This window comes from Oncorhynchus kisutch, linkage group LG4, assembly GCF_002021735.2.
Source record: "Oncorhynchus kisutch isolate 150728-3 linkage group LG4, Okis_V2, whole genome shotgun sequence".
NCBI lineage: Eukaryota > Metazoa > Chordata > Actinopteri > Salmoniformes > Salmonidae > Oncorhynchus > Oncorhynchus kisutch.
Window position 1 is genome coordinate 17908143 of NC_034177.2, and position 24157 is coordinate 17932299.

At 41.6% G+C, this 24157-nt stretch overlaps 3 protein-coding genes and 1 non-coding gene across 11 annotated transcripts in view; 2 read left to right on the forward strand and 2 right to left on the reverse strand.

Annotated features, from left to right (window-relative positions):
* Positions 1–6933, reverse strand: part of xxylt1 (xyloside xylosyltransferase 1) — a 91438-nt gene extending 84505 nt beyond the window's left edge. For 2 of the 3 annotated variants that reach the window (XM_031822555.1, XM_020480374.2), the window contains exons 1-2: positions 6408–6933; positions 4855–5541 (exon numbers count right to left, since the gene is read on the reverse strand). In XM_031822555.1, the coding sequence (XP_031678415.1) occupies positions 4855–5376 (522 nt within the window). In that variant the 5' untranslated portion in view covers positions 5377–5541; positions 6408–6933. Of the gene's footprint in view, positions 1–4854; positions 5542–6115; positions 6384–6407 lie in introns of those variants that run through there. The other variant, XM_031822556.1, reaches the window with a different exon arrangement.
* An 83-nt stretch (positions 6934–7016) lies between these two features.
* LOC109889159 (serine/arginine-rich splicing factor 11) lies at positions 7017–15192 on the forward strand. Of its 5 annotated transcripts, XM_031822552.1 has the most exons (15): positions 7260–7522; positions 8404–8537; positions 8763–8880; positions 9445–9559; positions 10016–10135; positions 10377–10486; positions 10625–10711; positions 10851–10900; positions 11176–11306; positions 11514–11595; positions 12755–12868; positions 12973–13062; positions 13748–13837; positions 13947–14112; positions 14288–15188. In XM_031822552.1, exons 6-15 carry the CDS (start codon positions 10442–10444, stop codon positions 14510–14512), a joined length of 1080 nt encoding a protein of 359 aa, XP_031678412.1. In that variant the 5' UTR covers positions 7260–7522; positions 8404–8537; positions 8763–8880; positions 9445–9559; positions 10016–10135; positions 10377–10441; the 3' UTR covers positions 14513–15188. The 5 variants fall into 5 exon arrangements, with proteins under 5 accessions (XP_020335967.1, XP_031678411.1, XP_031678413.1 ...); XM_031822551.1 differs by having other exon boundaries at positions 7036–7522; positions 8763–10135; XM_031822553.1 differs by lacking the exons at positions 8763–8880; positions 9445–9559 and having other exon boundaries at positions 7036–7522.
* On the forward strand, positions 13115–13187 carry trnaa-ugc (transfer RNA alanine (anticodon UGC)). The gene has a single exon. It is a non-coding gene; the product is annotated as a tRNA-Ala (tRNA).
* A 74-nt stretch (positions 15193–15266) lies between the features above and the next one.
* Positions 15267–24157, reverse strand: part of LOC109889158 (ankyrin repeat domain-containing protein 13C) — a 58419-nt gene continuing 49528 nt past the window's right edge. For both annotated transcript variants that reach the window (XM_031822550.1, XM_020480377.2), the window contains exons 10-13: positions 18179–18258; positions 17366–17464; positions 16930–17030; positions 15267–16789 (exon numbers count right to left, since the gene is read on the reverse strand). In XM_031822550.1, the coding sequence (XP_031678410.1) occupies positions 16659–16789; positions 16930–17030; positions 17366–17464; positions 18179–18258 (411 nt within the window). In that variant the 3' untranslated portion in view covers positions 15267–16658. The remainder of the gene's footprint in view (positions 16790–16929; positions 17031–17365; positions 17465–18178; positions 18259–24157) is intronic.

A 24157-nucleotide genomic window follows, 5' to 3' on the forward strand; every position in this document is an offset into this window, starting at 1 on the left:
ACATAGTAGGATACTCATTACTTTGTGACAGGTTTCCCCAATGTCATTGGTGCAGTGGTCTGCACACACATAAGGATAAAAGCCCCCTCAGGTGCCCATGAGGCTGATTTTGTGAATAGGAAATCCTTTCACAGCATTAATGTTCAGGTGAACATAACTTTTTGATATTGTCCATTGACGAACACTCTGCATTGCCAGTGATGTGCATTGATTGGTGTAATATTCCTCATCTTATGATTTCAGATGGTCTGCAATGCTGACTGTGATCAGCAATGTTGTGGCAAAATGGCCTGGCTCAGTCCATGACTCCAGAATCTTTCGGGCCTCTGAAATCTATCACAAGGTAAGCCACACAACCCCTATTTATAACCATCATGGCTGTGTCAAGAATATCACTGTGTTTATGAGGTAGTAATGATGAGATTTTGTGTTGACAGGTGAATTCTCTAGTGTGTTGCTGGGAGACAGGGGGTATGGCTGCCAGCCTTTTCTCCTGACACCTTTCACAGACCCCCAGGAAGCACAGCAGGCCTATAACCATGCCCATGCCAGGACCAGGGCCAGAGTTGAAATGACCTTTGGCCTCCTGAAGGCACGCTTTCACTGCCTTCACAAATTAAGGGTCAGCCCTGTTAGGGCATGTGATATTACTGTGGCTTGTGCTGTCCTCCACAATGTGGCCTGCCTGAGGAAGGAGAGGGCCCCCAGAGTGCCACCAGCCATGGACTGGGACAATCCAGCAATCTTCCCTGATGACGACAGTGGTCGGCTGCTGAGGGACCAATATGTGTTGAATTATTTTAGTTAGTATGTGTGCTTTCAATTTTGGTTAAATATGTCCTGCGGTGGCAGAGGAATTTGGGTTTTTTTGGGTTCGTTTTTTGACGAATTTGGCCTCTTATGATGTTTGTGCGGTATACTGTGTGTAATACAAGGCTGCAGGGAGGCTACTGCATCCATTCATTTGTCTGTTCAGTTGATGTGTATGGATTTGTCCTGCATTTATTTTAGTGTGCAGACATGCAGGGTGTGTTATATACAGACCTTTGAATGTGTATGTATCATTTTGTATAATATGCTTGGATTCTGTGCTTTCCATCTTGTAGAGTCACTGTGACTTCAGTTTCGAAAGGAGCTGATGGTTTACCTGCTTTGTTTTGTCCTTATTCAATAAAGGAACATAATGTTACACATTGTGTTTTTATATTCATATGGAATGTGTATTTGTTTATATGACAGAGTACTAGGGCCACACTGAAGAAAAAGGATAAAGTCATAAATTTATGAGGCTGGTTCTTTCTGCAGAAAAGCTACATATTGTTTTTACAGTTTTGATACTTATGACAATGTGATACTTAATATTCTGGCACATCAGCATGTCTTTGTTTATGAAACCATACTGAAGTACAATTTCACGAAATGCCCCACATCTGTCATTTTAACAACTGTCCTTTAAAACAACTGGTTACAATATGACTTGTGTTTTTTTCCCCTCTGTGGCCCTAATATTCTATCATTTTATATATAGCCTTATAGTCTATGGGAAACTGTAAATTATCTAATGATAGCAACATCTAAAAATCATTTTTTATCCAAAATCATTGAAATTAATGATCACAAATGTTTAAATAATAACAGTGGGTCTAGTTATATGTGATAACAATGTATAGTGAGCAGTGAAATAACTATTGGTTTCCATTTGTGGTGACTGCTGACTGACATTAGGGATGAGATTAAATAGATCCTGGAATTTAGCCTGGTCTGGAGCAGGCTAGCTCCACAGAATAAATCTCCATGGTAATTTATACCATAACATATCCTCCTGCCCCCTATCCATCTTTAGTGCAACCGGATTACGGATCAATTGAGCCAGGATCACCAAGATATCCTGGCTTAATCCCTTATCCTAGTTTTGTGCAACAGGCCCCAGATGGGATGGCACGTATCGCTGCAGAATGCTGTGGTAACCATGCTGGTTAAGTGTGCCTTGAATTCTAAATAAATCACTGACAGTGTCACCAGAAAAGCACACCCACACACCACCTCCTCCATGCTTCAGCGTGGGAACCACACATGCGGAGATCATCTGTTCACCTACTATGTGTCTCACAAAGACATGGCAGTTGGAACCAAAAATCTCAAAAAGACTCCAGACCGAGGACAAATTTCCAACGATCTAATGTCCATTGCTCGTGTTTCTTCTTTTTATTATTTGCGTCCTTTACTTGTGGTTTCTTTGCAGCAGGCCTTGTCTTTGCTTATTTGAGCTGTTCTTGCCATAATATGGACTTGGTCTTTTACCAAATAGGGTTATCTGCTGTATACCACCCACACCTCGTCACAAAACAACTGATTGGCTCAAACTCATTAAGGAAAGAAATTCCACAAATTAACTTTTAAACAAGGCACACCTGTTAATTGAAATGCATTCCAGGTGATTACCTCATGAAGCTGATTGAGAGAATTCCAAAAGTGTGCAAAGCTGTCATCAAGGCAATGGGTGGCTACTTTGAAGAATCTCAAATATAAAATATATTTTAATTTGTTTACACTTTTTTTGGTTACTACATGATTCCATATGTTATTTCAAAGTTGATGTCTTCACTATTATTCTACAATGCAGAAAATAGTAAACAAAGAAAACCCCTGGAATGAGTAGATGTGTCAAGTTGACTGGTACTGTATATACACAAACACACACCACTTTCTATATTCAATTTCAAAAGGAAAATGTACATCCTGTAATTATTCTGCTGTATGCACACATACATACTTGTACCTGTTCATTGCATGCAACTTTCATTGAAAAGAGAAACAGATGACAGAGCCATTCCTATATTACTGCACCTTCATTCTCACCACGCTTAAAGACCATGCATGGACTGTATGTGCATGGACTAAGTATTCAGACCCCTTGACTTTTTCCACATTATTACTTTACAGCCTTATTCGAAAATGGATGAAAACGTTTTTTCCCTCATCTACACACAATACCCCATGAAGACAAAGCAAAAACAGGATTAGAAATGTTACCAAATCTATAAAAAAAATATGTAAAACATGAATAGCTTATTTACATAAGTATGAGACACGAAATTGAGCTCAGGTGCATCCTGTTTCCATTGATGATCATTGAGATGTTTCTACAACTTGGAGTCCACCTGTGGTAAATTCAATTGATTGGACATGATTTGGAAAGGCACACAATTGTTTATATAAGGTCCCACAGTTGACAGTGCATGTCAGAGTAAAAAGCAAGCCATGAGGTTGAAGAAATTGTCCGTACAGCTCCGAGACAGGATTGTGGCAAGGCACCGAAAAATGTCCGCAGAACTGAAGGTCCCCAAGAACACAGTGGCCTCCATTCTTATATGGAAGTTTGGAACTACCAAGGACATTGAGACTTGTTTCCCGAAGCCACTCCTGTGTCGTCTTGGCTGTGTGCTTAGGGTTGTTGTCCTGTTGGAAGGTGAAACTACACCCCAGTCTGAGGTCCTGAGCAGTTTTTCATCAAGGATCTCTCTGTACTTTGCTCTGTTAATCTTTGTCGATCCTGAGTAGTCTTCCAGTCCCTGCCGCTGAAAAACATCCCAACAGCATGATGCTGCCACTACCATGCTTCACCGTAGGGATGGTACCAGGTTTCCTTCAGGCGTGATGCTTGGCATTCAGACCAAAAAGTTCAATCTTGGTTTCATCAGACCAGAGAATCTTGTTTTTAATGTCTTTAGGTGCCATTTGGCAATCTCTAAGTGGACCTGTCATGTGCATTTTACTGAGGAGTAGCTTCCATCTGGCCATTACCATAAAGGCCTGATTTGGTGGAGTGCTGCAGAGATTGTGCTTCTGGAAGGTTCTCCCATCTCCAGAGGAACTCTGGAGCTCTGTCAAAGTGACCATTGGGTTCGTCACCTCCCTGACCAAGGCCCTTCTCCCCCGATTGCGCAGTTTGGTTGGGCGGCCAGCTCTAGGAAGAGTCTTGGTGGTTCCAAACTTCTTCTATTTTAAGAATGATGGCGGCCACTGTGTTCTTGGACCTTCAACGCTGCAGAAATGTTTGGTACCCTTCGCCAGGTGTGCCTTGACACAATTGTCTCTGAGCTCTACAGACAATTCCTTCGACCTCATCGCTTGGTTTTTGCTCTGACATGCACTGTCAACTGTGGGACCCTTATATAGATGGGTGAGTGCCTTTCCAAATCATGTATAATCAATTGAATTTAGCACTGGTGGACTCCAATCAAGTTGTAAATAAGGTAATGTTTCTTTTTTTTATATACATTTGCAAACATTTCTAAAACGTTTCGCTTTGTTAGTGTTATTGTGTGTAGACTGAGGAATGAATCCATTTTAGAATAAGGCTGTAATGTAAGAGTGGAAAAAGTCTAGGTGTTTGAATACTTTCAGAATGCACTGTATAGTATACATAGACGGAGATACACACTACTTTCGGGCTGAGGGGTTGGGTTAAAAGCAGAAGTCTAATTTCGGTTGGACCTTGTGTGCAATTTACCAATAAAGTGATCTCTTTTCTCTCTCTGTATTAGGTACAGCTTAATCCTTCCAGTGGCTGCTTTCTTTTTTCCCTTCAGAGGGGGATTTCTAAACTAAGATGTTTTGGAAAGGCAACACTGCCCCCCTGCGTTAAACTATTCACAGTGCATTTGTGTAATTACCTGCCAGTACGCTCCTCCAAACAAAGCCTGTGTTTGCCAGGTGAGGGATTAAGCCTAATTTTTAAAGGTTCAAACGCTAGACTCCACAGTTTAGGACTAACATTCCATTTAATACAAGCACACATACTGACTGTTGAGTGGTAATCCTGTCAAGATGCATGGCTCCAAACAGACTTACCTCATACTGAAAAGTTCCGACGAGGAGCAGCTCTGGGAGCATCCTCTCGCCCAGCTCTCGGCTGGCCTCATCGCTCACAAAATGAAGGACAAGCACCTCTTTGTCCAGGAAGAGGCTGTATTTCGCCATGGATAACATGGCCACCCGGAACTTCTCCTGCAGGCTTCGGCTCTTGTCCACCTTCGTGAACATCATGAGGGCATGGTAGTACTGGCTGACCTCATGCCCACTGTCTGCCCTCCTAGCCCTGACTTCACCCTCCTCTCCATCCCTCTCCAACTCTCCTCCCTCAGGGTGCACCAGCCTGGTGTCCAGGGAAAGGTCTGCATCGTTCCGGTTGGTGTTGTGGCTGGCCTGGGTCTGTTTGATGCGCTTGGTGGTGCTGGAGAAATCATGCCTCTCTGAGCCAAAGAAATAGAAGGCTACAACGGCCAGCGCAGCCGTGAGGAGGAGGACAAACTGATAGGACCTGAAGGTGCTGACTCTACCCATAGTGTTGACTAGAACCCTCAGGATACCCATGCTGTGACTCCCACAGATGAATGCAGAAGTGCTGTTATTGTCTCAGCTTGAAGAATATTGGGATGAACCCTGAGTTTAACATGCTGGATCCTTATTGCGCAGTGTTGGTTTGAGAATCATTTACTAGTCTTGTCCACGCCCTGACAAGGTTGAGAAGTCCTTTTCCTATAAAAGGAATGAATTACTAAGGTCAGTCTACCTTAGTTGAAATGTACAAAGTGTTCATTATTATCACATGAAAGAAATGTGGAGTAGCTAATGCAAAATAAATGCATCCAGAATAAAGTAGTTGAGTCATGTTCTTAAAATAATTAACACAACAATTCTTGCAACAGACCGTGTGAAGAGCTAAGCTGAGTTTGAAAAGATTGTTTGCATGAAAATCGCCAGTGTCTTCCAATGCTTGCATTCGGCGACCATGTTATTCAGCATGCAATGACCTAGCCCAAGATGTACTCTTAAGAAGCCTAACGTTACCATTACTCCTGAAGCTCCAAGGACCTTACATTTTATTTCCAGCAGTAGACTGCCTCTGGCAGACAAAACAGCCAAATACTCAATTTAAACGTGAATCATTTCTCAAATACGATACGGTTCAAGAAAAAAAATCCCTTTACTTTCATATCACATCAAAAATAATTTCACATGCTAAATACACACTATAGATTGGAGCCGAAAGTATTTTTCAGTGACAACCCATTTCAGAGCATGCGAGATAGCTACTTAGAACAAATGGTACCTCTTGTCTGTCATCTGTAACCACGGGCTGTAACATGGAGATATAGTCATGTAGGAACTCCAACCCTATACAAAAAGGTAGCAATAACGTTTTTTTCTAAATTGTTTCTTGCTGATATGAAAGGTCATTATGCTTCCCAAATCGTACCGCAAGCGATGTGTATTCATGTTCAGACCGAGCTAAAAACATAATCCTTCCTCCAATGACTTGTTTGTAATGTGACGGAGTGTGGCCATGCATGTGGCCATGCAACAGTAAAGAACACGAAAACGGTACACATGCATTAACTCACCATGTTGGTGTTGGAGAATTCTCGATACAGAGAAAGTTGTGACAGCTGAGTTGGAGCCGGCAGACTGGTACCAACGACAGTACAGTCAAAGATGTGCATAACTTAACCTCATTGTTCTGTGGTACAGTATTATCAAGCTAGCTAACACTAGCTCTGTTAAAGATGCACATTTAGGAAGAAACAGGTTTGTACAGACAAAATACATGTCACGAACACCGTGAGGACCGCAAATTATTCCCCGGATGACTATATTGCTTGTCAACTTGAAATAGAAATAAACATTTGCATAAAATTGGTATTCAGACTATAGATAAGATGTTTTGTAGCTAGCTTGTCACACTAATCTAAATGCCACTTCCGGTGATGACGTTTAAATCACTCCCCTAGATTGATGCCACGTTCATAACAACTGGCGTCTCGAGAATCTCCGACGTCAGTGAGTCCTAGTTTACTGGGAATTCGGAAAATCGAGCTCCAACTATGAAAATAGTTTTGAACGGTTATCCAACTCGGAATACCAAGTCAGGAATTCGGGTGCTCTTTCTAGAGCTCCGATTTTCCGACCTAAATATCACTGCCTTCCAGTTGTTTTGAACGCAGCATCAGTTCATTGCTTCTTCCGCCGACTGTTTTACGAAAGCTGACAAAACGCACAAAGTGATATCTAAGTAGCTACTATAAGTGAAACAGTATACAAGAACAGTTCATGGTAAATTGGAGAACAATTTAATTTGAAAAACAGAATTTGCCATACCACCAGTACGTCAGCACTGCCACGCCTATCAGACGGAGGGCGGGTAGGCCGTATCATATGACTGAATCAAGAAAACCTAGCTACAATATATTCTAGCTAATGGCGGTGGGAATTCAATTGTGTGTAGCAGCTAGCTAGTTGTTTGACAGCAAAATTCTAATTTAAGTTCTTTAGATGCTAATTTAGCTGGGTTCTTTACATTTAGCTTGACTTTTGTGAGTTTCAAATTGACAAACTAGTCGTGGGAAATGACGAACGTTATTCAAGTGACAAATGTGTCTCCGAGCACCACCTCCGAACAGATGAGAACTCTCTTCGGATTTCTGGGAAATATTGAAGAGCTTAAGTTATTTCCACCCGAGTGAGTATTCTGAATATGAAACAATGTAGTTAACTGACTAGCGACATGGCTAGCTACATTTTCTATTTATAAAAAAAAAAAATGGTCATAGTGCTGTTTGGGGCCTGTGCGGCCATAATATACCTTAACTAGCATAGCACACTTGCGCCACTGATACATATGAGCCTAGCTCGCGCCTTACGTTACTTGTCTACGCTCGCAATTTAGCTAGCTAACGTTAGCTAGTTAACGATGGATGATGGTTAACTAGTTAATTTTGTAGTAAATGCTGTTGCATCAATTTTAATGGGGACGATATATACGAACTCTTGCCCACACTACCTATATGGAACATTGGCTAGCTAGTAAGCTAAATTTTACCAACTACCGAAAAACAAAGCAGGCCTGCAGTGCAGTCAATGGTAGTTGATCCATATCATTAGAATACTTAATTGTTATTATATTAATCTGTTTATTTTTCGTAATTTAATATAATCTCCTGAGTTGACTAAACTGGAAGCAGAAGCTGTTTTGAATCTTTGAATTACCCTCGCCATGCTATGAAATAACCGGGCAGGGTAGTAGGAGCTAGCCTAATTGATGTGTTCTGTGCTTTGCTGTTTTTCACCTGTCGAATTACACCTGGCTGCACTGCAGTTAAGGTAGGAGTTAGGAGACTTCTTGATCATCCCTCTGAATCTCTCGTGGCAAAGAAAAGACTGCAAGAGATATGTTCTTTCATCTCTTCCCAATTGTAGCATACAAGATGCTTCGTTAGACAAGTGATTAGTGAGCATTTGTTTTCACGAATACGCCGTACTAACAATTGTTAGAACCTTGTTTCTGTTACCTTATGTCGATAATCTTTATTTCTTGCACAACAAATTTGTATTTTCTTCCAGTGAATCTCCCTTGCCTGTGACTTCACGTGTCTGTTTTGTAAAGTTCCTTGAGACGGAGTCGGTTGGAGTGTCCCAGCATCTGACCAACACCGTCTTCGTGGACAGAGCCCTGATTGTTGTCCCATTTGCAGAAGGTTGGTGATCTTTGTCCTATTTCTAATGTTTTCCAATATACTATATGAACTAACAAAGCTTAACCAAACACGACGCTACATCCAAAACCATACACTATTTGGATTGTTGCAAAAAAATTGGAAATATACTAGGGGTAAAGGGGGAATATGTGTAATCTTGCTGTACTAGCATATTTTTATTTTTTAAAACTTCTCTCTCTGTCATTTGTGTTGTGGTTTTCATAGTGGACAAGGCATTTGCAGAACCCCTTCCATGCTGACTGAAAAGGGTCCTCTACAACCATCAGGATATTAGACAAATAAATGGCCACTCGGCTCACGAGTCCCTTCCCACTGTTCTGCTGTAAAGATTAACTCTCTTTCTCTATGTCCAAGGCATTCTTTTTCATTATAAGGGTAACCACTCAATGAACCATAGCAATAGCAGGTCCCGAGGGCTTGCCCTGTCCCCGCATATCAACAATCTCAAATCTGGACACTTAAGAGATTTAAAGTTTGATGAAGGTCACAATCAGTAGTGGGTTTGCATCTAATCAGCTAAAGGAAGCATGCAAAGGTAAATTAACTAATTGCAGCTATGCATGCCAGAGTAGATTTGTATAGTACTAGGTCTACATCATTTTAGTTCATTCTAGCTATAGTCCTGGAAGATTCTGAACACCATTTTGGTCCTGATTATGAAGATTCACATGCTTGTTGTTTTTTTCTTAACCCATCCAACTTGAATAGCTGTGTTTCAGTCCTTTTATATATGTGTATCTCCATTCCCACATATACTGCAGGTAAAATAACTCTGGTTGTTGTTGCAGTGAAATGCTTTATAATGATCCTCTCCACTTGACTCTGAAAGGGTTCAGTAAGACAAACGTTTAACGGTGGTTTTTCTTTTTGTTGTTGTGTTTTACAGTTCTTTTTCCTGGTTCAGCCAGCCCTATATACCAGGCCCTGCTGAAAATACCACCCAACAGTTTTGTCTTCTGCAGCTTATCCTGTTTCTCAAGTGTCCTTTCTGTCATTTCTCTGTAAATATGAAAAGTTGTTTGATTTGAAATTAGCTTAATTTCAGATTGCACACCCATGGATCATCTCATAAGATTTTCCTTTTTATTTAACTATTGTATAATATTTTCCTTCAGCATTGGGCACCATTGTATTCAGCCTTTTGCTGGAATTTTCCGTTATTTATAAGAGCCTACTCTGTACTTTTTTTTATTTTTCTTGTCAGCATTTCTGTAAGTTGCAAGTAAAGTTTAACTTAACAACACTGTACCTGGTGAATACAGTAGCCAGTCAAGTGTTGTAGGCTCTTTGGAAGAAAGAAGCCATCAGCAAAAGCCCAGAAAACAGAATTTGGTTGAGCTTTTTTATTTAATGTAATGGTAAGTGTTTGAGGCAAAAGTAATGAACTGTTCCCTGCTGTTGACGCCAAAATCATGAACTTTGTTTTGTGTATCTTGATGTTTTTGTGTGCTTTGTAGCGAAGCAGCCGACGCGTATCGCTTGTTCATAAAACATCTAATGAAACTTGAGAGCACATCCCACTGGACAACCGGCTGTGCTTGCTTACGTTTGGTTCATGACTTAAAAAACAAGTACAGGTGATACAATCTTGGCAGTGTTGACCACAGTGTGTATTGTGACTTTGTTCTCTTAGTAGTATTCTGAAATCATACTAAACAAGTCAGCGACCAACATTTTCAGACATCACAAAATGGAATGTATATCTTGCTACATATCTATTGTAGTAAGAGTAGTTAGCCTGAGGTGGTCTGTCTGTGGCTCTGTTTGAGTGTGGTGTATGTTTGTGGAGACCTGTACTGATTCTGTGTTTTTCTCCAGGAGTGATTCCTGATGAGTCTAAAGCTCTGTCACTGCTGGCACCAGCGAATGCTGTGGCGGGATGCATGCCTGGAGGGGGCCTTCTCCCCACTCCAAATCATTTGGCGTCTGTAAGTGTTTTGCAGGGACTGTATCTTTTGGTGCTGTATTGAGACCTATTAACTGTAACCATGTAAGGCCCCATTTTCGTCACAGCAAAAAAAGTAGCTGAAAAGATGATTTGTCTAATGTATCCCTTGTTCTGGCAGATGGGAGGTGTGCCCCTTTCAGCTCTTGGAAATCCAAACATGGATCCCATGGTTGCCATGGGCATGTCTGGCAACATGAACCCTCAGGTTGGACATGGCTACTTTCTACACTACTCTTTGTACTTTTAAAACAGCTCTAGGTTATAACAGCATAACACCTTTTCTGATAACCTATTGGTGGAATTATCACGTTTATATAGCTATGCATTTGTGTTCTCTATTTTAGGCCCTCTCTGCTGACTTTCTGAAGCTTATGCAATCCATGGATCCTACTAAGTAAGTATCACTCCCAATTCTAACCAGTCTAAAGAATATTATTCAAACAGTTATTGAATATGTGGTAAAGTCATCTGTATTATTTCTGTGTGCTTAACTGGGTTTTATGTGGTCCTGTATGGCTCCGCTGGTAGAGAATGGCTCTTGCACAATCAGGGTTGTGGGTTCGATTTCCGGGGCCAGCCATATGTAAAATGTGTGCTTGTATGACTAAGTCGCTTTGGATAAAAGTGTCTGCTAAATGGCACTTTTTGTTATTATTTTGACCATTGCAGGATGAATCCAATGGCTGCTGGTATGATGGTTAATCATGGTATGAAGAATGACTCCAACAAGGAGATTGAGGCTGCCATGAAGAGGGTCAGAGAGGCCCAGTCTCTCATCTCTGCAGCTATTGAGCCTGGAAGTGAGTTCTCACTAATTTAGACCATTTTTATATTTGCAGTATTACCCTTGTATTTTGACTGACTCATTCCTATCCTCTATTGTGCTCTTCCTTGCATCTGCAGGCATTGTCATTGTAAGGGTAATGTTTGATTTCAGATTTGTGTTACATTGGAGTTTCCTGAACATTCATTATTTTTGTTTGTTTAACTGGTAAATGTCATTGCAGATAAGAAAGACGACAAGCGCAAGCATTCCCGCTCCAGCTCTCGGTCAAGGCGGAGGAGGTCCAGGTCTCGCTCTCGTCACAGGTGTGCCACTGATGAAACTGCTAACATTCAGCAATTTTGGGAATGTGCTGAATGTTAGCCCCACTACCTGTATATTCATGAGTTGATATTGGCAAACTTGAGTTGACTGCATAGATTAGTTGGGACAGCTCTGAGTTCTTTTTTTTTTACCTCTTGGAACTACCCATCCCAGATCCGGGAGAATTGTCATCAACTACACTAATTAGCATAGCGCACCGGTCAAAAAATATTACTAGAAAATATTAATATTCATGAAATCACAAGTGAAATATAGTGAAACACAGCTTAGCCTTTTGTTAATCACCCTGTCATCTAAGATTTTGAAATTATGCTTTACAGCCAAAGCAAGACAAGCCTTTGTAAGTTTATCGATAGCCTAGCATAGCATTATGTCCAGCTAGCAGCAGGAAGCTTGGTCACGAATCAGAAAAGCAATCAAATGAACCGTTTACCTTTGATCTTCGGATGTTTTCACTGACGAGACACCCAGTTAGACAGCAAATGTTCCTTTTGTTCCATAAAGATTATTTTTATACCCAAAATACCTCCTTTTGTTGGTCACGTTATGTTGAGAAATCCACCGGAAATAGCGGTCACGACAACGGCGGAAAAAAAATCCAAATTATGTCCATAATATCGACAAACATGGCAAACGTTTTTTATAATCATCCTCTTATCTATTCGATAATATATCAACCGGGACAATTGGCTTTTCAGTAGGAGCGAGAGGAAAAATTACTACCTGTCTTTTACGCAAGAATCACTCAGAGCCCTCAGCTGGCCACTTACGCATTCTTCAAAATAAAGGCCTGAAACTACATCTAAAGGCTGTAGACACCTTAGGGAAGCCACAGAAAAAGGAATCTGGTTGATATCCCTTTCAATGGACAATAGGGATGCATAGAAAGACGGGGGTTTCAAAATAAGAGTCTCTTCCTGATTGGATTTTTCTCAGGATTTCACCTGCAATATCAGTTCTGTTATACGCACAGACAATATTTTGACAATTTTGGAAACTTCTATCCCAAGCTGTCAATTATATGCATATTCTAGCATCTGGTCCTGAGAAATAGGTGGTTTACTTTGGGAATGTTATTTTTTCAAAAATAAAAATGGTGCCCCCTAGTTTCAAGAGGTTAACGGTCTGTTCTGGTTGCAGACGATCGAAGAGCAGGTCTCGACGGAGGTCGCACTCGAGGAGCTGGAGGCGGTCGAAGAGCCCCCGCAGAAGGAAGTCCCACTCCAGAGAGAGGGGCAGACGCAGCAAATCCAGGTGTGTCCATCTAGTGTTTTATTCACAACGGGGGTCAGGAAAATGCATGATGTGCCTGTATCAGGATTCCTTCAAATCATTGTTTGCCTTTGTTTTTGCTGTAGGGATAAGAAGAAAGAGGAGAAATCTAAGAAGCGCTCCAAGACGCCGCCTAAGAGCTACAGCAGTACCAGGAGGTCTCGAAGCATCAGTCGGTGAGTGGTTTAAATACAGGAGGAGTCTGCTGGTATGATGGTTAATCAATGGTCCCGTGTGGCTCAGTTGGTAGAGCATGGCGCTTGCAATGCCAGGGTTGTGGGTTCGATTCCCGCAGTGGGGAAAGTATGAAAATGTATGGTCTCACTACTGTACATCACTCTGGATAAAGTGGCTGATAAAAATATATATATATATATTAGCTTGACCTAAATGCATTGATCCCGCTTGATATTCTAGACCTTTTCAGGAATCCAAAGACAACCAGTGGAATATAGGATTAAAGTAACTGTCCATTGACAAACTCCCTTTTAAAAGTAAATTCTGTTAACTCAAACCCAAAAAATGTTGTTAACTTGTGTTTGTGGCCAAAGCATGAATTGGAGAGGAAAAAATGCACCTAAAAATAAGAATAAACACCTCAGACATGCATTTCAAACAGACGGTTGAAAATAAATGGAAAAAAACTTGCTATTTCCTCCGAGGACATCACCCTCCTGAGGAGGATGACCTGGCCAATCAGTGGTTTACTCGCATAAATATTTTTAATGTCCTGTATACGCCCACACCATTCTAACACAAAGCTGTTTTTTAACATGCTTAAATAAAAATAAAAAATTAAATGTTAAATTCTTATATTGTAATTGAATGGTTTCCTTCGCATCTCTATCTGGTCTTCAACAGGAGACGTAGAAGAAGCCGCAGTACCTCTCGGTCACCAAAGAAGTCCAGGTCCCCAAAGAGGAAACTGTCCAGGTCCCCTTCCCCTAGAAGGTGAGTGTGATACATGAGATGGTCCTCCAGAACCACACTGGACTCCACAATGCAGTGATCTGTAGGTGTACCTGTCTGTTTAAATACAATGGTTCTTGTCCCCCCACAGGCACAAGAAGGACAAAAAGAAGGACAAAGAACGAGAGAAGGACAGGGATCGCGAGAGGAAGGAGGTCAGAGGCCGAGACGAAAGAGAACGATCCACCAGCAAGAAGAGCAAAGACCAGGAGAAGGACCACGACCGTAAATCTGACAGTGAGAAAGGAGATGTCAAGGTGTGCAACCACTGACTTTCCCTCATTAACACATCTCATTCTAACATCAGTTAAATGTCTATCGAAATAGGTTTTTAGCCAGGACTAGCTTTAAACTGTGTCTGGGGAAAACAGACCCTGAATGTTGTCATGTCCTAACTGACCTGTTTTAATTTTCCATTATTTTGTTGCTCAGAGCTCTTTGCTCTTGCAGGTGACCAGGGATTATGATGAGGAGGAGCAGGGCTATGACAGTGGAAAAGAGGTAGAGGAAGAAGAGAGGAAGAGCAACTCTGATTTGGTGTCATCCCCTAAGCCCCAGGAGGAGTCTGAAAAGAAGCCTGCAGAGGAGAGCAGCAAGAAGTCCAAACAGAATGGAGATGACCACCATGATGAGGACGACATGGAGATGAGTGACTGAGTGCACCCAGAGAGACTCAGCCAGATGACATCATGGATCACTCAAAACCTTAAATTAATACTTGCAGGTGTCTGCTGTTTTGTAGTCTTATTGGAGTTGCATTTTAGAGACCTGTTAGGGAAATCTTGTTCTGTTTGGAATGCCAGTTTATTTTTGTAGTGGACATTACCAGTGAGCATGTGTAGGAATTTGCCCCAAATGAGTACCTTTTTTGGTAAAATATGACAGTTTTAAAAATGTCACATTGCTGTACTACTTTTTTTTTCTCCTTTTAAGTTGAAGGGCCTGTTGAATGTGAGCAATTTTGAAAGCGTTTTCTATTTTGGTCCTCAAAGATTTTACTCATCTTGAACGTAGAGAACTGTTTTCTCCTAAAAATGACTCACTGAAATGGTGTATTTAAATTTACAGGACAGGGTTTAGTTCCCAGCTTACTCACTGTTATTCTTATTTAACCTGGTACCATTCTGTTTTTGGTGCAGTGCAGCTTTCTATTCTTTGTTAGAATCCTGATAAATTGACTCCTGTTAAGTGTTTAATACTGTTGTGTCCAGTCATACCCTCCCACCCTTGTGATGATATACTGTAGATCAAAATGAGTGTTTGTGGATTATGATGAACACCCTGTACTGTCTGCAACATGTTTTACAAAGGATCTAATAAAACTTGGTTAACATGGCTATGGTTGTGTGGTGGGATATGTTCAATAACCTGCACCAGTTTTGAAATGCATGCTAAACAAATGGTACACAAGTTCATTGAGACTTTTTATTTGAGTACTTTTTCATATGAAAATAGTGTGGCAGGCTTTTACAAGGTCTTGCTGTACATTAGGGTGTGGCTGCTAAAGCCAGGGTCAGAAGTAAAAACATTCAGCACAAGTGAAGAAAGCACACTTCCATTTGCAGCACTAACCAGTGGTATGTGGAAGCTTGATAAACACTGGCTATGTCAATAGGCCACTGCTCAATGTAAATAGAAAATTAGAGTACAAAGCATTCTGCCATGTCCACTGGTGCTGAATTGAACACCCTCCAGCTCAGCGAACCCTGTTGCACCCAGCAGCACCACTTCAAAGTCCCATTTCATTCCTGAAGGCATAGTTGAGCTTGTTGGATTTGACCTTTTCCTCAACTAAGGAGCAACATTCTTGCAAACAGGACTTGACAAATGAGAACTCCTGAAATCCTAACTGCAACTCTGCCAAATAGTCCAGTCCTTGGACACTGCAAAACTCAAGGATGTAAGATCTCACCGTGCTTTGTACACCAGCCCAATATTATATGTACAAAAATATCCATTGCCACCACGATACAAACCAATGACCTCATGGGAGAAATAACATCAACTAACCTTTGCATAAAACTTCTGAAACTCTGTCATAGAAGACCTCTACTCCCATATTAACAAAAATAAATAAAAAATACAATCATAAGAGATATTTACACCTTGCGCAGGGAAAGGCCTGGTTTTTCATACCTGTAAAAAGTTAATTTACATTGTACTTCATTTCATACCTAATCATCTACAGATAACTTGTAATCTCAAAAATGTACACCTGGTTAATTTTCATTAACTGAAGTGTACAGTCTGTTACCTAGTTTAGGTAGAATATGAAAACAAGGCTTGTAATAACTTAATGCCACGCTTGCTGCCAGTCAAGTAGAAAAAGACAACTCCGCTCTAGTATAATTAAAATTCCTAGCATTTCTATCATTGCTTCCAGGTGGATGTGTTTCAGATGATGTACCAAAGGGTTGAGTATCGACTGGTGCAGTAGGTCCGCCATCTCTGCTGCTCAGCCCAGTACAGACTGTAGTACAGCCCAGTACAGACTGGCTGTAGTGCATCTAAACAGTGCCCAAAGTTCAATGACGCTACTCCAAACAAAGCTCTGGATAGTAGCTACTTGTTGTTTACAGTGGAACAGTATTTATTATTCTCCACATATGTCCCATACAGTGAATTCAGTGCTTTACTACAGGTCAGTTAAGCATAATCCCTTTATAAACATTACATGCACAACATATTTTCACTTCCATTTAAAATCTCACACATTCAATTTATTTTTGTTCTCCTAAGACAATTTGATGAAATATCAATGCCTTTTCATAGGTGACCACTTTCCAGTGTCCAGCCGAAAGGGTTAAAGGTCAGGGAAGCGGCTGGAGTCCTCTTTGTACTCATTGGGAATGGTGAAGATGGACTGCTCAAACTCGTCATAGCGGAACTCTTGAAAAGTCACCGTGGCCGTAATGGTTGGAAAGACAGGGATATCTGTGTGGGGAAAGGACAAAGGGAATCATGTTATAACATCATCATCAGGAAATAATCAGCCAGTCAGTATACATCCAACTGGATCTCTTTTACTGTACAATACGTTTACCACCGACAAAGCAGTATACCATAGTACTTACCCAGCTTGACAGGGAAACCAGGAGGGAGTTTCATTTGAACAAACTCTCTGAGTTTATTAAAGTGCTTGAAGGGAGCTATCACCTCCAGAACGTTTAATAACCTGAAAATAAAAAACAAAAAGGTATTTCATTCTCACTCAATGAAGAATAGATTTCATGCATCACTTCATGCCAGAGAGTACTGCAGGCTACATTCACTGGCACATTCAATTAGTGATAGGGATAATAATAATGAGAGAACGAGGTCTCTGCACACCACAAAAAAAAGGAGGCTATCAGGCAGTTTGTGTCAATCAACCTATTTAGCCCAGATATCAATACTTCGTGAACATTTTTTATGAAATGTTATTAAAATTAGTAAATTATCCCATTTGTCAACTACTGCTGTCTGGCTAGACTTAAAGGTCGTCTGGGGGATATCGAAGAGAAGACTTACGATTCAATGCCCAGCGGGAAGTCTTGACTCATGGCTACGGTCGCTTTGAAATTTTTCTTGCTCTCCTTGCATACCAGCTCTCTTCCTAGATGAGGCGCTCTGAAGGAGAAAAAGAGAGAGAATGTCTGTCAGAAAATAGGTGAAAATGAGGTAAATACTTTTGAAAGGAAGAAAGTCTTACTGTGGTCCTGAAAGTGAAATGACTGAAGGGAGTGTATAGAAGCTCTGCACTTCAGTGACATCTAGAAAAATGTCACAATTTAAAAATAAAAATAAATTTGAAGGGGGAAGCAGTAGCCGTTTGCTACTGAAACGGTCAACACTAGCGCCTATACCCTAAAAGTCAAACTCTGCCCATTTCTACAATTTATCTTCTTAAAATATTATTTGAAGTCTAAACCTAACCTTAACCACACTGCTAACCTTATGCCTAACACTAACCTTAAATTAAGACCACACATTATTTATTTATTTTTTCCAATTTTGACTTTGGCTGTGGAAGCTAGTGGAAACTAATGAAACCACATCAAGCCATTGTAACAAGACAGCTGAACTTGACAGCTCAAGGGTCAGGTTTCTCCAACAGAAAGTAGAACAGCTCTCCACAGCTTTAACTGATGAAGTAAGAGGATTGGCTTGAAATAGAACTATCCACCCACGCTCCCTGTCGCAACTGTGCATAAGTGATCCATCTGTCTGTCCTTCATTTAACCCTGTATGTAGACAGACATGACACTAACAATGAGTCAGATTGCGCGTGAAAGAGAACTTGTGAAGTGTGGTGGGAAGTGAAAAAGTCATTGTCATACATACTTTCCGTTCTCTGCGTTGATATATTCCTCCCAGGAGATAGTGTTGGGTGAAGGTGCAGTTAGTGACTGTCGCCTCACAGGCTAAAGAGATGGAAACCCAAATGATTGGCAATAACAGACAGCTGGCAACACAAAGCTACACAGAACAAAGTCAAACAAATGTCCTAGATAACATACGGACTACAAAGAACACAAACAAAAACACGGTCAGCCAAAACAAACTGTCCACTAAAAGTTCAAAAATAAATAATAATTATTTATGCTTTTCTCGAAAACACTTCATTTTTTCCTAAATTGTTTATAAGATTTTACCTGTATCCACCTGAAGTAAATGGGATGTAGGATGCTGAGGACGGGAGTGACGATCGTTGAGGGCGAACCATATCTTTGCTTACAATCATATTATAAGTAACCAGCTTAATTACTCACACCACAGAAGGTTGATGGCACCTTAATTGGGGAGGAGGGGCTCGTGGTAATGACTGAAGCAGATTAGGTGGAATGGTATCAAATATATCAAACACATGATTTCCAGGTGTTTGATACCATTCCATTAGCTCCAATCCAGACATTATTATGAGCCGTCCTCCCCTCAGCAGCCTCCTGTGACTCACAGATAACTTAACATGGTCTTAAAGTATACAAGTGTTTTCCATCATTCTCTGTGCCCCAGATCACACGGGATTCTCAGAGGCCTAAACTCGTGACAATCCAAACTTGAACTGGCTTAAGCTGCTGAATTTCACTCTGTACTGGACAACATGACAAAGTCAACACTCCTTCCTTATTGTCCAACCGTAAGATGCACCCGTTTCATATTAACCAATGTCTGTAATGATGCATGTACAAGTAATTCAGAATGACTATATAATCTCGTAACTCAAAATAATTATTTGCCCTTTTAGCCATCAGGCCTTTTAGCCATCAGGCCTTTTAGCCATCATGCTTTTTAGCCATCATGCTTTTTAGCCATCATGCTTTTTTTTGCCATTTGCTGTTGACCACAAGGGCTGTTATACCATCCTTTTAAGCCTCTGCATTGTCACATGACCATATGTCCCCCGAAAAGCTCTGTATTAAAACTTTTACTTCTGGAACTCAATTCTCCTCTTTTACCTTTATGAAGTCAACTTTTTTACTGCACAATTCGGTCTACAATTCTCAACCACATTCGTGTCACTAGAGGGCCCAAGCGCATTACTAATGCTGAGAGCGGGAATGAAAAACATGAACAGTGGTAAAAACAAATCAATGTTTTTACAGCTGCACACATACTGCATGAATGAAAAGGGGTCGTTAATTCTCGACACGTGCCTTATCAACAGCACCTTGACCTTAGGTTATCATCTCTGTGGACACACACAGGCATACTACCTCACATAGGTCAGCACACCTGGCTCCACAATAGTCAGAGCAGGAGTACCCTCCACCCCCTTGGTCAGTTCCGGTCACAACTTGCAGACTTGTTTACGTGCTGCTGTGCGTTTTGCTGCTAACCTCACTTTGCTACCTGACAACTTTGCGGTTTTTACTTTTAATTACCGTTTATAATTTAGTTTTTTCCCTGACTCCATTTATTTATTCATCATTATTATTATTTTTCATTAAACTTTTTCGCTCCGTACGCTTTATCTGGACGTGGTTTGTCAGGACCTCCACCAGCCGAAGCTAAGTAGAAACATTAACATGATGCCTTCTTATTTCAGTCCATGTACTCATAATATACAGGAGAACGATCGCCTTGCGGCGAGGATAGCCGTGCTGCAAGCCCAGATTCAGACGCAATCGTCCACAGCTTCAGACGCAAAAGTCCACAGACCCACTCCAAAAGGCTTTCGGAGCCATCATCGACTCAGTGGGGTTTGTCCAACAGCTCTCCGGACCTACTCACTGCCACAGTCATACTCTGGACATAGTTTTGTTCCATGGAATAAATGTTGTCCTCATAATCCTGGACTATCGGACCACCATTTTATTACGTATTCAATCGCAACAAATAATCTGCTCAGACCCCAACCAAGGATCATCAAAAGTCGTGCTATAAATTCTCAGACAACACAAAGATTCCTTGATGCCCTTCCAGACTCCCTCTGCCTACCCAAGGACGTCAGAGGTCACAAATCAGTTAACCACCTAACTGAGGAACTCAATTTAACCTTGCGCAATACCCTAGATGCAGTCGCACTCCTAAAAACTAAAAACATTTGTCATAAGAAACTAGCTCCCTGGTATACAGAAAATACCCGAGCTCTGAAGCAAGCTTCCAGAAAATTGGAACGGAAATGGCGCCACACCAAACTGGAAGTCTTCCGACTAGCTTGGAAAGACAGTACCATGCAGTATCGAAGAGCCCTCACTGCTGCTTCGATCATCTGATTTTCCCAACTTAATTGTTCTTTTTGATACTGTCGCAAATCTAACTAAAAAGCAGAATTCCCCAAGAGAGGATGGCTTTCACTTCAGCAGTAATAAATTCATGAACATCTTTGAGGAAAAGATCATGATCATTAAAAAGTAAATGAAGGACTCCTCTTTAAATCTGAGTATTCCTCCAAAGCTCAGTTGTCCTTGAGTCTGCACAACTCTGCCAGGACCTACGATCAAGGGAGACACTCAAGTGTTTTAGGACTATATCTCGACACAATGATGAAAATAATCATGGCCTCTAAACCTTCAAGCTGCATACTGGACCCTATTCCAACTAAACTACTGAAAGAGCTGCTTCCTGTGGTTGGCCCTCCTATGTTGAACATAATAAACGGCTCTCTATCCACCGGATGTGTACCAAACTCACGACAAGTGGCAGTAATAAAGCCTCTCTTGAAAAAGCCAAACCTTGACCCAGAAAATATTAAAAACTATCGGCCTATATCGAATCTCCCATTCCTCTCAAAATTTGTAGAAAAAGCTGTTGCGCAGCAACTCACTGCCTTCCTGAAGACAAACAACGTATACTAAAAGCTTCAGTCTGGTTTTAGATCCCATCATAGCACTGAGACTGCACTTGTGAAGGTGGTAAATTACCTTTTAATGGCGTCAGACCGAGGCTCTGCATCTGTCCTCGTGCTCCTAGACCTTAGTGCTGCTTTTGATACCATCGATCACCACGTTCTTTGGAGAGATTGGAAACCCAAATTGGTCTACACGGACAAGTTCTGGCCTGGTATAGATATTATCTGTCGGAAAGATATCAATTTCTCTCTGTGGATGGTTTGTCCTATGACAAATTAACTGTACATTTCGGTGTTCCTCAAGGCTCCGTTTTAGGACCACTATTGTTTTCACTATATATTTTACCTCTTGGTGATGTCATTCGGAAACATAATGTTACCTTTCACTGTGGATGATACAGCTGTACATGTCGCTGAAACATGGTGAAGCCCCAAAATTGCCCTTACTGGAAGCCTTGTTTCAGACATAAGGAAGTGGATGGCTGCAAACTTTCTACTTTTAAAACTCGGACAAAACAGAGATGCTTGTTCTAGGTCCCAAGAAACAAACAGATTGTTTGTTGAATCTGACAATTAATGTCGATGGTTGTCCAGTCATCTCAAATAAAACTGTGAAGGACCTCGACATTACTCTGGACCCTGATCTCTCTTTTGACAAACATATCAAGACTGTTTCAAGGGCAGCTTTTTTCCATCTACGTAACATTGCAAAAATCAGACATTTTCTGTTCTAAAAGTATGCTGAAAAATTTATCCATGCTTTTGTCACTTCTAGGTTAGACTACTGCAATGCTCTACTTTCCGGATACCCGGATAAAGCACTAAATAAACTTCAGTTAGTGCTAAATACGGCTGCTAGAATCCTGACTAGAACCCCAAAAAATTATCATATTACTCCAGTGCTAGCCTCCCTACACTGGCTTCCTGTTAAGGCAAAGGCTGATTTCAAGGTTTTACTGCTAACCTACAAAGCATTACACGGGCTTGCTCCTACCTATCTTTCCGATTTGGTCCTCTCGTACATACCTACACGTACGCTACGGTCACAAGATGCAGGCCTCCTAATTGGCCCTAGAATTTCTAAGCAAACAGCTGGAGGCAGGGCTTTCTCCTACAGAGCTCCATTTTTATGGAATGGTCTGCCTACCCATGTGAGGGAGGCAGACTCTGTCTCAACCTTTGTCTTTATTGAAGACTCATTTCTTCAGTAGGTCCTATTATTGAGTGTAGTCTGGCCCAGGAGTGTGAAGGTGAACAGAAAGGCACTGGAGCAACGAACCACCCTTGCTGTCTCTGCCTGGCCGGTTCCCCTCTCTCCACTGGGATTCTCTGCCTCTAACCCTATTACAGGGGCTGAGTCACAGGCCTACTGGTGCTCTTCCATAACGTCCCTAGGAGGGGTGCGTCACTTGAGTGGGTTGATTCACTGACGTGGTCTTCCTGTCTGGGTTGGCGCCCCCCCTTGGGTTGTGCCGTGGCGGAGATCTTTGTGGGCTATACTCGGCCTTGTCTCAGGATGGTAAGTTGGTGGTTGAAGATTTCCCTCTAGTGGTGTGGGGGCTGTGATTTGGCAAAGTGGGTGGGGTTATATCCTTCTTGTTTGTCCCTGTTCGGGGGTATCATCGGATCTTACCCGGTGTCCTGTGTGATTTTAAGTAATCTCTCTCTCTCTCTTCCCCCCACTATGAGTGATTGATATTCTCACATGCCTTTGACTCCCGCCACCCCCGTTGTTGTGAGTCCACATAGCCTCCAGTCAGTCGGCCGTGCCCCCCGTCGCACCAAGGGTTTTAGACCCCATCCACCTAGTCAATAGTACAGAGCCCTGCTTTAAACCCCCTGCTATCTGTGTCCCCCAGGCACCGCGCTGACCCGCTGTGCCACTACCGTCGGAGTAAACAGAGGAGAACGTCAGTGCTGGGATGGACTCGGCATGTTATTTTTCCCTCAACCTACTTCTGCAAAACGGTTTCCACTGAGCAGGGAATCACTTCTACAAACATGGATGGAAGCACGAAGGACTGTGTAAGGAGTTTTTCCCATTCAATACTGGGCTGACAAGAATTGGACAACAGATTAAAAATGCTTGAAAGCATTTACCACCACAGTACAAGGACAACAATACCACAGGAAGTAAATACCACAGGACACATCAACAACACAAAACCCAGTTCACGACAGGACAAAACTAACGAAAACAACAGAGCCGCCAAAAAGCATATATTGAGCTTTGTGAGTGTCACACCCTGACCTTAGTATTCTTTGTTTTCTTTGTTATTTTAGTTAGGTCAGGGTGTGACATGGGTGATGTATGTGTTTTTGTCTTGTCTAGGGTTTTTGTATGTTTATGGGGGTGTTTCCTATCTAGGTGTTTTTGTAAGTCAATGGTTGCCTAGATTGGTTCTCAATTAGAGGCAGCTGTCTATCGTTGTCTCTGATTGGGAACCATATTTAGGAAGCCATATACTTTGGGTATTTTGTGGGTGATTGTTCCAGTTTCCAGTGTTAGTGTTCACATTACGGGACTGTTTCGTCTTCGTTCATTTTTGACGGTTTGTTGTTTTTGTTCATTGTTTAAGTTTCCTATTAAATATGGATAATCATCACGCTGCATTTTGGTCCTCCTCTCTTTCACCCGAAGACATTCGTGACAGTGAGGCCATGACTTCCCTTTGTGGAGGGGCTCCCAAAGCAAATGATCTATAGGGCCAAATAGAGGGAAAGCACTGGAACGGTGTGTATAAGGTGCCGCTCTGAGCTTCCATCACTAGAAGGGGGTGCCTGGTATACATGCTCAAGGGTGGAAGAACGGGGGGTAAAATGCAATGATATGAATGGACAAAGCCATCAATCATGTGACACCATTCATTCCTATGTGAAGACTCAATAGCGCATTGAAACCAAAAGAAGTCTGTTAAGATGGCGTCTTATGGAGATATAACGTGTGCAGTTTGAGGTACTCTAGGAAGTAACGTTGCAGGCTAGTTCAATGCTGCCCACTCTCATTGAGTAACCCAAATTGAAGGCCG